The sequence below is a fragment of the Lingula anatina genome, chromosome 1 (genome assembly GCF_051362555.1).
Source record: "Lingula anatina isolate TDL-2025a chromosome 1, LinAna3.0, whole genome shotgun sequence".
In the NCBI taxonomy this organism is placed as follows: Eukaryota; Metazoa; Brachiopoda; class Lingulata; order Lingulida; family Lingulidae; genus Lingula; species Lingula anatina.
The window spans coordinates 25615240-25630660 of NC_141767.1; the positions used below are offsets into that span (position 1 = coordinate 25615240).

At 36.1% G+C, this 15421-nt stretch overlaps 1 protein-coding gene and 1 long non-coding RNA gene across 2 annotated transcripts; both read right to left on the reverse strand.

Moving 5' to 3' along the window:
• Window positions 1-3351: 3351 nt before the first annotated feature.
• LOC147764161 (uncharacterized) lies at window positions 3352-5358 on the reverse strand. The gene is made up of 3 exons (XM_013548265.2): window positions 4565-5358; window positions 4233-4349; window positions 3352-4028 (listed from the first exon to the last, which is right to left on the reverse strand). The coding sequence occupies exons 1-3, from the start codon at window positions 5227-5229 to the stop codon at window positions 3848-3850; spliced, it is 963 nt and encodes a 320-aa protein (XP_013403719.1). The 5' UTR covers window positions 5230-5358; the 3' UTR covers window positions 3352-3847.
• Window positions 5359-10927: 5569 nt separating this feature from the next.
• On the reverse strand, window positions 10928-13836 carry LOC147764162 (uncharacterized). Its single transcript, XR_015331691.1, has 3 exons — window positions 13563-13836; window positions 12072-12164; window positions 10928-11662 (listed from the first exon to the last, which is right to left on the reverse strand). It is a non-coding gene; the product is annotated as an uncharacterized LOC147764162 (long non-coding RNA).
• Between the last annotated feature and the right edge of the window lie 1585 nt (window positions 13837-15421).

Consider the following 15421-nt stretch of genomic DNA (forward strand, 5'->3'; position numbering starts at 1 on the left):
GCGTAGTTGCCTTTATTGCCTCAGTCTAGATTATGGCAATGATTCGAAAAAGAAGAGGAGTTTACACGAGACAGAATGATTGTCTTAATGACTGTCTTACCATCATAAACATTAACACAACAGCTAAGATTTCGTACTTTGAAATACCTATGGTACGAGTATATAGCATTATTATGATTAAGAATATATCGGCCTTATAGATTTGAAAGGCAAAACTCTCAGTTGGTAGAAATAAAAAAAAGCGCGAAAAAACTTTGACAGTTGCTGGAAATGGTCTGCAAGACAACTGAAGACTTAATTTCAAACTGATTAATTTTAACTTCCTTTAACGTGTTCACATGATACTTGGGTATGCTGATTTAGGACCTGCCGACTCTCAAAAGTCGTGAGAATCATTCAAACACATCCGTTTCGTAATGTAGATAAGATATAACTGACAAGACATTTACTTTGTCTGTCGCATGATCAGGTGTCATTTGTTACAGAGCGTTTATGATAGCTGCTGATCAGACATCAGAATGAACACTATTAATGGTATTAATAGTCAGCGGCAGGGAAATGTTCGTAGCGTTAAACTTGTCACCTGTGAGAATAATAACTAACATCTTTATCTTAGTAGCATCTGGGTTTCAAACGACAGCATAGCACGTCTTATGATGATATTACCCGATGAACCGACCTTGGCTGATGTAATCTGAACTCGAGCTATTTGTCTCTTTAAAGGCAATAACATGCCCGAAGGAGCTGTGAATGAAACTAGCCAAAAGCTGAATACAAGTCATTGTTGTGCAGGGGAAAGTAACCGAGGTTTTTTATAAATAATTTAGAAAAAAAAGAGAAAAATTGATCTAGTTATAGGGTAGGGCTTAATCAAAACTTTAAGTTTGATCGAATGTACTTGCAAAAACGATATCCAATGTTGGTACACGTAATCTTAGCTCATTTCATTATACAACGATTCTTGTTCTAGAAAGACTAGTAGAGAAGACATAACACTGTGTCAGCTTGCGGTTGTCACGATCGCTGGCTCTGCCTGTATTTTACTCGACGCCAGGAGCCGTGTCGAACTGATTGCATTCAGCAAGAGTCCCTGCAGAGTTGGGTCGATCTACGTAGACCGGTTGTCTCAATGGAAATGAACCCTTGCACTCGTGTTTATGATACAAAAATGATGAAACTGTTTTTTATTTATTTGTTTATTTATTTATTTATTTATTTTTTCATGGTTTACATATTCGTGAATGAGGCAAGGTATTGTAAAAACAAAAAATCGTGAATATTAGAGAAATTTAATTCATGTAGAGATTTTCCTTGGGCTTTCCAATACTTAATTTCTTTTTTTTTTCAATGCTGACAAAATATGTTGCTCTTAGATCTAAAGGCTTTAAACATGCAACTTCATACAAAATCTCATTTTCTACACTGCTGAATCACGTATGTTTCAAGTGAGAATGTGGCTGCATCCGTCATCGCATAGCTATGTTTTTACCTATGCAACAAAGCATCCTGCAGTTAAACGTGATGACAATAAGCGGCTCCGCGTTATGCTATAGATTACTTCAAAATGCGCTTTTATTTCCATCAAGCTATTGATCAAAATTATTGTGGATTACTACGATTATGGAGCGCGCTTGTGTCTGGCGACGTATTTAGCAAATCGCAGCTAAATTGATATCAAGCTCGATGCTCCTCCGGATCATCTTGGCCTCTTAAAGATTTCCCAAACTTTTTGGTTGTTATGAAGTTTATCATTTAAGTTCCGACAGTTGCCGTCACTGACTATTGCAATTCAATTAAAGCAGACCTGTTTAGTACATGGTCTAAACTGGAGGCACAGAAATAAAGATAATACCCCCGATATATACATCTATGTTCACAACTTTGCTTGAGTGTTATTGAATTTTCCACTCAGCTCAGAGAACTAATGATGGCCACTGAACAACATATAAGAAAAGGCGCAATATATATCGGCATATTCAAGATATTATACACTATCATGTTGTGAGCGTTCGCGGAGTAGCTGTGTAGTCAAAATATGCAATTTTACATTTTACTGGCATGTAAATAAACAGCTATAACATGTTCTCAATAATTATTGAAACTTTAGTCACGGCTATTGTGAGGTTTTCTCAGGCTATGCTGACCACTAAATTCATATCGTTGTTGTTCCAAATATAGCTTACTTATCCCGCCCGATAGCACTAAGGTTGAAATAAAAGTACCTACCTCTTGCCACAACCGCAGCCTATATGAACAAAGCGGGTTTAATTTCAGATTAATCTCTCGTCGTTCTTATCGCAGCAATAAAAAATTGCATATAATCTAGCATAACTAACTGCATATCTTGTCTTTTTTTGCTGAATCTTAATAAGGGCTTTGATTATATCTAACCCAAGACGGTGCGTCATATGTTGAGATTTGACACTAGATTCAAAATCAGCACCCTCAGTTTATCTCTTGAAAAGTGAATGTTTTTTTTTTCTTTTTATTTTGTCATTATAAAAGAACTTAAAAAACAAATGGAAGACATTAAAGAGGAAGGAGATTTAATTATGAGTATAAAACGGCAATGGCGGGCACATGCAAAGGGTGAGACAACTTCGAAACTGAAAACAATGGACTTCCCTGATGAATTGGAGACGTCATGCGTTATTACACTTAGACACGACTGGGGAGACTTCTTTCATACACCGCCTCACTAATCATCAAGAAATGAGACCCTACCCAGAAGTCGGTTAAGATCGCCTAATTAAGCACTTTGCCTCAAAAACTGGAACCCAATAATTGATTTTAGCATAGAAAAAAACCAGATCTCTTTGCTTGTCTGTATTGAAGATAAAGTACCAAGGATGTTTAGTGTCTAACATATATTCTTACTCTCCTAATAGATATCCTGGGGTTTCATCTGAACACATGTCACAATCCATTTAAAATAAAGAAATTAATACCCGTACCTAATGTGCCATTTACACTCGAAGCAACTAAACCGTTCACCAGGTCCCAGGCAAGAGAAGAGAAGAGAAGAGAGGAATACTCTTAAAACAGGTATTTCTGAGTTGATATAGTGTCAATTAGTACTTAAAATTGTTTACATGTTAAAATGCCAATAAAATAAAATAAATATATGAATCACCTTTAAGAGTAAAAATGTAAGGATAAAAACGTTAGTCGCATTTTTTTCGTATGCCAAAATACTATGTGCGATACATGTGCCTTTGATCCAGGGTATTTTTGATCTCATTTTTTCCTGTAAATCTCTATATGTTCTTGTCAAAGAGTGTGCCTGTGTGCGTACATTTATATGAATGTACATGCCTTAACTGGTGCAGTTTATTTCCCTAATTCAAACAATTTTAATATTTACATATAATTTTATTTCTCCTCAACAATATGGGTGTGTCCTTATATATACAGGCACGTGGAAAATTTCGTGAAACATAACAAATGGCTTTTTTTCTATCTTTTAAAACAATTTAACTCAAGTAGCATGATTGTGTTAATAATGCCAGTTGTATTAGAAAATTGCTATTTTAGATTAAATCGTCAAAAAAAAAAAAAAAATTCACAAATGGTCATCAATTTCTATCATGCTCGGTGCAACAAATAAGAATTTTTGATTTCTTCCAAAACTTTCTTACTCTAAACTCAAATGATATGCTGGGTATGTTATTAACTCAAAAGAATGACATTTTGGCATATAGGTTTGGGAAAAATCATTATGAACTCTAAATGATATCTGTGCTGTTCATGAACTCTGTAAGAAGTAGCGTGAGAATCCACCTGGCATGAGGTTAAAAATCTATTTAACCCCTAACAAAATAAGATAAGTGCCGTCTCTTTAACCTTTCTATTGTCTTGACCACATTTTGCAGACACATCCCGTCGGGAGTCGGAATTTCTCGAAGGTAAAGGTCACACTTCCGGTGTTGTGGTTATAGCAGGAGTTGTGCTTCAGACAGAAAACCAAAATGGAGAACACACTGGTGGTGGTTACGCACTGGCCAGGGCACATCTTCACAGCATTGTGGCTGAAATAGAAAATTGAATTTTTTTAAGACACAGCTGAAGAATTACCTTATTCTGAGAAAAATGATTTCTACCTAAGAATGACTCAGATCCCTTGTGTGATATTTACCACATTTACTTGAAACATTCCTTAATGCTGTACTTTTCATGTACTATTTAAGCAAAAAAATATAACAAAGGCGCATTCATCAAAGAACTTTACTTACTCGCACTCAGCAACTGCAAACGTTTGATATTTTCCCAATGCCACAAGCTGCACGGGTACAAATTTTTCCCCGTGAATGTTTTCTACAGTGTCCATTGGTTGGTATCGGCTACGGATTCTGGTCATAGAAAACAACAAAAGTGATACCCAAATAAATTTTGAAATATATGAGAGAGAGAGAGAGAGAGAGAGAGAGAGAGAGAGAGAGAGATGATGATGATGATGCGATTTACAAAGGATCGATAACTAAAAAACCCTGATACATACTTAATCTATAACCATACAGAAATAAATTCACTGTGATTAAAGAAATTATGTCTTAATTTTACTTACGTCGGACAACAAGCATCGCCGTCATTATTGATCCCGTATGGACTGTAGGGAATGAGGTTGGTCGCGATGCTCACTGCCCCGCCTGACGCACCGGATCGCACTCCATAGGATGGAGTTTTAATGGAATTGCGGCCACCTTGTGGGAAATTGTTATTGCCACTAACAAGGCCCTGGTTTTGGTACCCTAGGTAGGGGTCTCCACCTCGCACCAGGTTCCCAGGAACACCGAATTGTACCATTCCTCTGGATGTCATGTTTCTCATCCGGTTGATGATGTTGTTGCCGAGGGCCGGGTGAAAGCCTTTAGGGCCTTTTCCATACGACCTCAGCTCAACAGACTTAGTGTAGAGCTCGTTGATGTTGCGAATCACAGGCAGATCTCGCCCAAACGTGTCCTCGTCCTCTAATTTTGCTTCATTTTCAGATACAAAAAGTCCTAAATAGGCGTTAAGAACATTGGGAATCTTGGGACTTTGTGTCGGCGCTGGTGTCGTTGTTGTTGTTGGAGCTGGTTGTCTTAGAGGCAGCCGAAATCCTTGATAAGGTACAAAAGCGACTTTTTCAGAAAGTTGAGTCTGACTGGTTATATTGGCAACGAGTACACTTATCAGGATGAGGATGGCTTGAGTCCTGTTATCCATTTTTGACTGAAATAATCCCCTCATACTTGTCAAAAACAAGAAAAAACGCGCATAGTTGAAGCGTTCTCGACGAAGCTCTTTGTCTCAAATGTGGGGACGTAGTTTTGAGCTTTCAATTAATTGAAGTGTGAAAGAAGGGCATTGTGTGTCTAGATCAAATCTCACACAGAAAATTATAGTCGCAGGTGCATTTATACTGAAGACGATTGAGGCTTAATGACGCCTATGTATGCATATGGTCCGATATCAACGCGCAGGATCTTGTCGGGTTAAAGGGACCTCTTTATTTATTGTATATTTCTGACATTCTGACGTGCTCGCTGTATTCTCTTCTTCGAGTTATCTGGTTAACCCAGGTTAAACACGGTTTTAATGTGTTAAAGAGTATCTGCGTAATTGAAATTGCATCATCTGTTCTCTAATACTTATGTAGCACTCGGTAATTTATGCTAGTGGAATAAGGGTATACCCCTTGCGTATCTTCTTATGAAAAAAGAGCGGTGCATGTTAAGAAAATTACTGTTATTATGTTAAAAAAGAAAGTTTGCCAAGTGATGTCACCAACGTAATTCACGCAAACTTCAATGTATCTTACTTCTTAGCGAAAGGACTGAATTCGATCGAAGTGACTTTTCTTCTCTCCTTACAGAGCACTTTTTATCTGCATATACGATGTCATTTGACATTTTACATGCAAAATTCATACCAAGAAGCAACTTCAAGCTACAAATAGCGTAGCGCTACAATGTCGGCGCGACGAGTTGTGTAAAAGAATGCTTCGAAAATGGTTTTGACTACAAAATCCATCACCTTTTACCCGCACGAAGTGAACAGTTTTATAAGCTATATAACCTACGAAGTGCCCACATATTTAAAGTGCCAAAATTGAGAGCCCCAAGAACTTTTATTTCCTGGCCATTGTCAATTGTGTAATTTTGTGATTTTACTAACTACATCCAAAAATTCAATTCTACTACAATTCTTAAAAAGTTATTGAAATATTTCTAAATGTATTTTAGAAAATGTTTTAATGTCACATATGTATTTCTTAGAATCACCATATTTAGTATAGTTATATATGTACCACCCAACTTTTGGCAGCAAATAAATATTATAATTTTCAGTATTTTGCTCTATCGCGCTTTGTGTTCGCACCATATTCGATTGAATCGAAATCAAAATCTAATATGAGTGCTGGCGAAAAGAAATAAGACAAGAGTGATTTGAACAATTTTCAAAGAGAATGTTCGACTTTCGGAATGCAGTTGTGTGGACGGTGAACTACAAAGGCATGAAAATGACTTAAATTATTTGTTTACCAATTTGTCTAGCGGTCATCGCTCAAACTAAACGATCTTCAGTTTAACACAGCCTAGACCCAAGAAGAAAGAATGAGCAACTACACATGTATATTGTACTATGTCTATTCTTTTTATTCATACAAGGCTATTAGCGACAGTGCCCCTAAATTAACCCCGAATTGCGGGCTGGATGGGAATGTGATAGTGCTGTTGATCCAGTGGACAACTCCACTCAGCTGCCGCATCGGGACTGGACGAATTGACCCTACAACATTCTCCATAGACCTTTCTGGGTATGAAAGCACAGTCATGGAATCACGAGTTCTGTGACGCATGAGCGGGAATTTTTTTTTTTCTGTTTCAGCTTGTTGGCACAGGCAAGAGGAATGTCCTGTTTTCAGAGCCAAGTGATAAGTACCCAAGTTTTTTTTCGCCAACAATCTTAGTTCGTTATAGGAGGTAAGAGGGATCTGTGGTGCTAACGTCTACTTAGCCTTAAACAGTTTGCTGAATACAAGTTGCTGTGATAACGACGATACATTTGTTTGATGGTACATCTGGCTGTCGTATACATTGAAGTTGCGCCTTATCAGCAATTTTATCTATCAATATTGTATCTCGGTAAAATACTTGTATGCTAAGGTGTCATGTCACGTAGGCAATCAAGACCCAAAAAAATAGATTTCTCTAGTGAATGACATAAGATTTGAACCAGTATGCAACGCGCATCACTTCAATTGTTGAGAAATATGAAATATCAAACTATGGTCCAAAATCTATCTATAAAATACTATTGAAGTTGAAAACGGAAACGATGGTAACGCACAATAACCCGATTTCTTCACCCATCAAAATTTGCAATGAAGAACAATTTTTGTATTTCTCTAGTGTGTAATCCGTTAATGATCCCTGAGATGAAACAAACCAATATTATTCTGATAACTTTATTTTCCATGATGTACAGCGGCAAAACAGACTGGTATGTCTATGTCCCAGTATTAAGCGCTTTTTGAGAGTTATGTTCGGTTAAGAATTAAAAAGTTTAAAATGCACAGCAATGTTTGTTTTAATAAGACAAATCCATCCCCTTTCACCTGAAGGTACCCCCATTGTAATCCAACACATACAGTCTGTAGAAATATTTTGGCAGACTTTCAAAGACGATAAGCCATTAATGTTGTAACCCAGTATTGTGGACGTGCACTTATCGTTTTTCTCGATGTACATAACCAATGTAGCACAATTATCTTTTCAATATTGGATTCTTTTCTGAATATAAGGAACAAAATGATCGATACTTTCGACTTTTTATTTGCACTTCATAATAATAATTATTATTATTATAATTATAATGATAATTACATTGTATACAGTGATTCACAAACGCTGCCATTGCGTAATCCATGATATCTGCCAAATAGACTTTCAGGAAAAATTAAATCAATGAATAATGGATGAGCGCATTCTGCGAATCATTTGAACGTGGTAATGGTGGGTTTCCATTAATTTGAGCCCAACAGACGTGGAATGATTGTAGGCAAATGGTTTAATACACCATGATTCAAAGGCTGATGAGGTCGTTCCATCGACAATTGTTTTTTGATTGCAAAAACAGCCTATATTATCAAAGTAAATGCAGTTTCCCTGGAGAGAAAAAATAAATGGCATTTTACATACCATGATGCAACGCTATGTATTCGAGGAACAGATAAATGTTAGCAATGTTCAGAGTCGAACTTAACGCTCGAGAGCGATTCGGCATTCTCCGAGTACATGTGCTCTGTGCAGTTTTGCGTGATACCTTCGCGTTCCGACATCAATAATAAATGGGACATGCACTTATCCACTTTAACTGGACCTTTCAGTCTATCACATTGGCCTTGTGGTCAGGCCAGTGAGTTCAATGTTCATGTCTATTACTCTTGGGGCCGGTGCTTCTTCGCATGCCAGGCTCCCCTTATTACTTTAATTGTATAATCTAATGCGGGTTTTGGGCAAGTGATTGGATAGTCTTTAAATGAAACGCAAAAATCTGACAAGAATAAGATCAGAAATATTCAATATCATCCTTAAAATCGACATGAAGTATTCCCAAATTCCTTTTGAAACTATGTCTATTTCAGTATCAATCTCATAGATGCAGCTGAAAAAGACCAACATCCAATAACAGTTCAATTCACGTCACACTGAAGCCCCACTGAAATCAGCTTCTTGACACAGATAAATGGGTACATAAAGAAATGATTTGGATTTCACTGTATAATCTGATGGGTTCGGGGAATTTCATATGATATTCTTCAAGCATAACGCAAGCATCTGACAAGAATTAACTAGGAAATATTTAATAGAACCGATATGAAGTAAGAAGTGAATTCCCTAATTCCTTGTTTAATGATTTTTTAAAATATCAGTCTTAACACCAAGCTGAATAAGACCATCATACAATTCACTTGACATGCCTGTCGCTTCTTGGCGCAGATAAATAGGCATATATAGATGCAGAAATGTTATAGATACTACTATTCACTCAAATGAATAGCATTTTGATTTCCCTCAGTTTAGTTCGATTCTTTTTTTAAGACGGTGATTGCACAAAGACCAATTAAAAAGATTTAAATACAGAATGCTATCGTGCTGAAATCGCGTAAGCCAAGCAGGGAGGTCGATATAGAGCCTAGGAGGGATTTCTACTTGTCATCTCTTTTTTAATTTGATTGTCTATTACATAGTTGTTACATGGGCCAAGGGTATTGACTCTTTGCATTTGTGCTTTATCTGTAGCAATGAGAGTGTAATCTAAAACATACAAGAGGTGTTCTTGGTTTATTTATTCATTGTAATTATTAACGTGCACTTCAAATGCTAATCTAATACTGTTTCTTTATTATTAACGCTGTGTTTATCTCTCGACGGTTTAAAAAATAGTTTCAAGTTTTCAATAAAGAAGAAACCATTTAAGCAAAATTTGTTTTGAAAATTCACTGTTATCCATACGAACAGTAAGAAAAAGACTGGTCAGAACTTGTCATTGTGAGATTAAAGGCCACGCAGCAGATATAAGGTTCAATAAGGACCAATACCCGACATTGTTTGCCATTGATTTCACTAACGTATGTGATGCCATCAAAAGTTTGGTCCTGGAAAAGAGGCAAGGGAATCAAATATAGCAATGACAGTCTTTGAAAGCTTTGACATTTTTGTATCTCGGTCTTTACGGGCACCAATGTTCAGTTCATTTACAGATGGAGTCTTCTAAAAACTATATAAATCGACACCGTCTATTAAATTTCCGGATAATGCATGTCCATGTTTAATGAGCAATCAATATCCGCCCTTTTTTTTCCAAATGTGCTCCGAATCATTGTATGCTTAACTTGGTAGGTTAACTTGAATTATAAAAATACAACAAGCAAAATGAGTGGCCCCTTCATACCATTGATTATATCTCAAACATTAGCTTGTTAGGAAAAGATTGGTAAAACCAAGGAGTTATAACAGAAGGAGATTACACGCAAGCCTCTCTATTGTCCGATGTCTGTTACGGTGGGCGGAGCTAGCTACGGGGGGCCTCCTGTCTCAAGGTTTCGTCTGGGTCGCTCTCCTCCGCTCGGAGATTGATTTTATATGCGTTATTTCGCGTTAGAATTCGAAATCAGTAGTGTCAAAGCGGCGCTGTATGCTGACGATTTTTTCACAGGTAGTTATTTGGACGATGTGCTGGGAGGGAACGATATCATAGAAAGCGATTTTAAGGTGGTGACTGAGGATGGTCGCCATGAGTTTTTTTGAGTCGGTGATAGATGGCTTTTCTTTTGCACAACACAGTGAAAAATCACCAAGGATAAGTCAAAAGAAAACGTCCCAACTGTGGTTTGTGAAAATGACATTCAAGTGAACGTCTGTCCTCACTGCCAAAGAACATAATATTAATACATAAACGTTTGGACCCTCCTGCCCTTGGGTCCCATAAACATATACATTGAGACAGTGCCTAAGCTTTGTGACTGCATGGTTTTAAATTTCTTTAAGTATTTTTTTCTCTCACTCGGTATAATTTTAATATCCTAATGCATTGAAGTGAAATTTTAATCAAAGGTTGAAGCAATGCCACGACATGTCAATTTACTAAATACTCGTTATAAATTTCTTTATCTTGGAAATCTCCCTTTTTTTTTGGATTATTTTGACACATACTAACACTTCATATTTGTCGGTAAACAAGTACACAGTGCTAAACATTAAGAATATTCATTCATAAATATATTTATGTACAAAATATATCAGAAATTTTAGTATTAACTGAGCTTTTTAAAGTGAAACAAATAAAGATGAGAATTTTTAATTTCAAACTATTATTTACTATATTAACTTAAAATATCTTTTAAGTCAACTCTATACTCAAGCATCATGATAGTAGCATCTGTGAGTAAAACCATTTTATTATATCAATAGAAGAACAAAAACAAAATTTTACACATAAGCAGTAATTAATGAAGTCATAAGAATGATTAAGTTGCTATAGTTTTCCAGTTTTATGCAGTCTATGTTGGCATTTTTTTCAACCGTGCAAATAGAAATAATTATATTCTTTTTTTATCTGACTTGCTGATACCAGTCTGTGCCAGATACTATTCCACTCACAGGCCAGCAAGGTCTGAGAATCTAATGGGCTGGATGATAAAAAAACCTAGAAGTTAAAGTGGCTAATTCTTACAAATAGGATAAAAAACATGGGGTTTTCAAAAGGTAATCATAAGTAAAGACAACACTTAGTAAGAACATTTATAAAATGAACTGGAGTACATGTTACAGCTGAAAAAATTAACTGCTTTAAAGAAATTTCACTGAAACAGTCCAAATTTTACTTGCAATCAAGTAGACTGTTATACCATGGCACTCAACAAATTATATATAGGTTTTGAATTTTTTTCCACGTGACAGTAACATAAAATTTATGTCAACTTTTGAAATGTATAGAATCAGTTAGGTGACTGAAAATATTTTAAAATGTCATGAAGGAGCACTATTAATTTAATGCAATCTCTGTTGGCCAGTCTTATCCAGTTTCTTCTCCAAAAAGGACAACTCAAGTGAGAATTTCTTCAAGACCTTTTCTTCTGCCTGCCAATGCCATGCCACTCAGAAAAGAGAGAAACCTGTAGGTTAGAAAAAAACAAACATCATAATAGCATTATGAACTACTAGTATCCATGTAGACATTATGGAATTACGCAGTGAAGTTTAATGTATCTTGTTATGACTTGACTGAAATAATGTTCACCACATAAATGAACAATTTACAACTAAATTTATATAGAATATCAAGATTCATGATCACAAGCTAATAACTCCAAGAAATTGAAAGAAATTGTACTTATTACAAGAAATTATTTAAATCCGCCCTGGTTCCTACTCTTCTGACAGGACAAAAAGGGGATTTCAGAGAGGTCGGTTGCTAAAAGGAAAATGCCCAAGGTTGTTGTATTTTGAAAAAAATTTAAAAAAAGGGTACTGTTGTTAGTGAATGTTTAATGCATCGTAGGCATTATGAGAAAAGTAACTTACCCCAGACACGCTGACCTCCTTTTTTCATTGACATTTTTTAATTTTTTCCAGCCTGACCATAATTCATACATTCAATGCAGCCTTCTCCCATATCTATAATAGAAGGGAAAAAAAACTTGAGCAGTGTTAAGATAAGCATGTAAAATTCATTATCAATTTTGAGAGAATTTCTGTTTCAACACTGCAAGATGAAATATTTACTTTCAAGTAATGAATAAACCTTAATAGAGTTCTATTCTTTTGTAACCACCAAGGCAAAGCTTCTTTCTTAAAATGAACTGAGACATCCAAGCTTGCCACCTAACATGCCAAAGTAGTGAAGTATAATTAAAGTAGAGAAGCAAGTACCCTTAATTATAGAGGTGTCTTACACAATAAGGTGTGTCTTACACACCTTGACCCAAAGGGAGATGTGTAGTGAGATAACAGGTAGAGTAATTGGTGGAGCCTAGGTGAACTTAAAACCTTAAGACTTTAAATTAAGACAGCACCAGGATTCATGTGTGTTCTTTTTTCAAAGGTTTAATATGAATTAAAACATATATATGTAAAAGGAAGACTAAATAAGTTTAAAATAACTATACCAAAGATACTGGACCGCCATGATGGAAAATGCTGGGTGGAGGCAAAACTTTTCCAGTCAAAATAACTGAGCACCTTACTTTAACAACAAAGTTACCACTCCAAAGCCACCCATCATGGTGAGAAGAAAAATGATGAACAACTGTCATGATAAGTCTTTTTAGTTTTAAACACGAAAAAGGTAAAGGCCAAAATGGTACATTTACCCATAACACTAGAGTAAAAAATTGGTATTCTGAACAAATCAGGTTATTTTTTTCAAGAAATATTGGAGCAATACCCATGCAATATATACCACGCCACGACCAAGATGTTCAAGAATCTAAACACACCAAATTTTTTTATAATCTTGCATTTGAAAAGTACAAAAAGCGGTAAGGCTTTTGGCCGTAACAAGCGTAACACTTTTTGATCGGAACTCATGAAAATTGTCAATTGTCGTATCCAAGCTAGACCACATGTAAAATCGCAAAAAAAAACAATACTGCTCAAGCAAGTGTGTTGCACACATAACAATTAGTTAAATTTTATGACTGTCATGTGACACAAGTTTCAAAAAGTAGGAGGAAAATGTCTTTTGGAGTAATTTTTTTTCGAAATATTAACAAGATGGCGGCTTAAGCATTTGCTTGTTATTCGGCTACTGAAAGTGCACCTAAGTTTTATTCTTTGCTATTGCCACAAATTACTTAACAATTGCAACTGTATAAAGACCAAACTTTCTTCATCTGAAACTATATTTATAGGCACTTGTTATGAGTGGGAAATATTTTTCGTGCAATATTTATTCTCCACACACCACCTCGCGAGATCAACGTGTAGCTGGACACTTACACAGTGAGACCCTACGACATAAAAGTTGCAATTTATCTTCATATTTCGTGTAGTTATGCATTTAAAAGCACTTACCTGTTTTTTGAAAACCTTGTCCAACGTAATATCATATAAATTCTGTATTTCTCTCATTTTTTAGAAACTTGGGACTCTGTTTCTGTGTCTGTCCTCAAAAATCAACAGACGAAGGCACAGATACTAACAAACGAGATTTAAACGAGAGTAGCAATTAAGCGTAACAGAGATAGGCATCTATTGTTCTCTGGGTTCTATTCATTCCGACCAATGAGAGACCGTAATACGGGCTCCGCCCCCACGCGTGTAATCTCCTTCTGTTATAACTCCTTGGTAAAACAAAGAATAAAAAGGGAATGTATTTCTTAATATGGCGATATTTGCAAGCGTAATAGCATAGCTTGTAAACGAGACAGAAAAGGGGATGTCGTTGAATCTATTGAAATGGCCCATGGCCTCGTATCATATATACGTAGCAATGTCATTCTATAGCTAAATTTCACCAGTATAAAAACGATACCACCACCACCACCACCAGCAACGACGTTTAAAATTAGCCGCAACAATTTGACTTTTGCTCCTTGAGTCGATGCATCAGTCGAATGTACGTACAGGTTTCACACGCAGTCTTTCAAGCATCACACCCCTAGCAGTTTCTCACACCTGCATGTCATTTTATTGGATAAAAAGCGACCGACTGCCCTTAATGAGAAGAAGATCTTTTGCACAAACACATTTAGGTCATTAGTTTCTCGTGAACACTGCACGGCATTCATTGCTCTTTGAGTGATCTTGTTATTTTTGGAGTTGTTTTTACTTTTCAGCAACAAGTGCGAAACAAATCACCATCCTGAAATGTATTTTCAAATAAGTGAGTTTTAAGACATAAGAAAAAAGAGCCTCTGTTGTATTAAACGTTTTCAGTTAATAAGTACCCACCAACCATCACTATGATTGGCTCGATCACACATTTTAATTAAAGCTAAAATAAGCTATGGGGTGTGTTTCTTCTAGTACCTTTTATTTAATCCAACTAAATTTTCAAAAACTATATCTTTTCAACAATAGAAATATTTCCACTACTAAAAGAAAATGCTTTTAAAGAACAGAATGTTTAACAAGGAATGAGATTTAACAAAACAATAATCTGTTGACTGTCCCTAATTGTTTATTTGCCTTGAATTCTAATATTTGATTTATGATATCAGGTCATTAAAAACACTTATCATCTACTCTTGTCTTTAAACACTTATCATCTACTCTTGAGCAACGCTTAGGGCATGTAACATCAGAGGCATAACGGACTGTTCAGAGAAAGAATCCATAGAGAGATTTAAGAAATTGACCGCACCGCATATTGTTTGCCAACTTCAGGACATTAGATCGATATTCCAAGATGTTCACTGGCCGTTCAAGCAGTCCAGGTTCTCTCCAAGGGAATTTCTCAAATATATGGAATTAATTGGGCAGTCATAAAACAAGGCCTGTAACCCAATAGCAGGGACTACTTCACCTTGATAGTTTTCAATCATTGTCTGCATATCTTGCCAGGGGACAAAACTAGTAGTCTGAGTACAGTTAAAAATTGCGGTGAAAAAGTCCCAATGCAACGTCTGAATTGCTCAAAATAGTCGATTATAGAGACACAGCTTATATGTAGGCAACAATGTGTCATCTTGGGTAAAATGGGTCATGGGTATAATCCCGTTGTAGGGATAAGCAAACAAATGTGATGCACAGATGCATTAATGCTTAAATGGTTCATTCTGATTATGCACTTTGTCGTTCTCTCGAAAATTTATTTCAATCTGAGGTTGGGATCACAATGGGACTATCGCAGTAGGTAGTTCGAACTAACTCAGCGGAAACTCGTGCTGAATGCAATCAGATTAAAATGTTTACATGACTCCCCGGGCGTT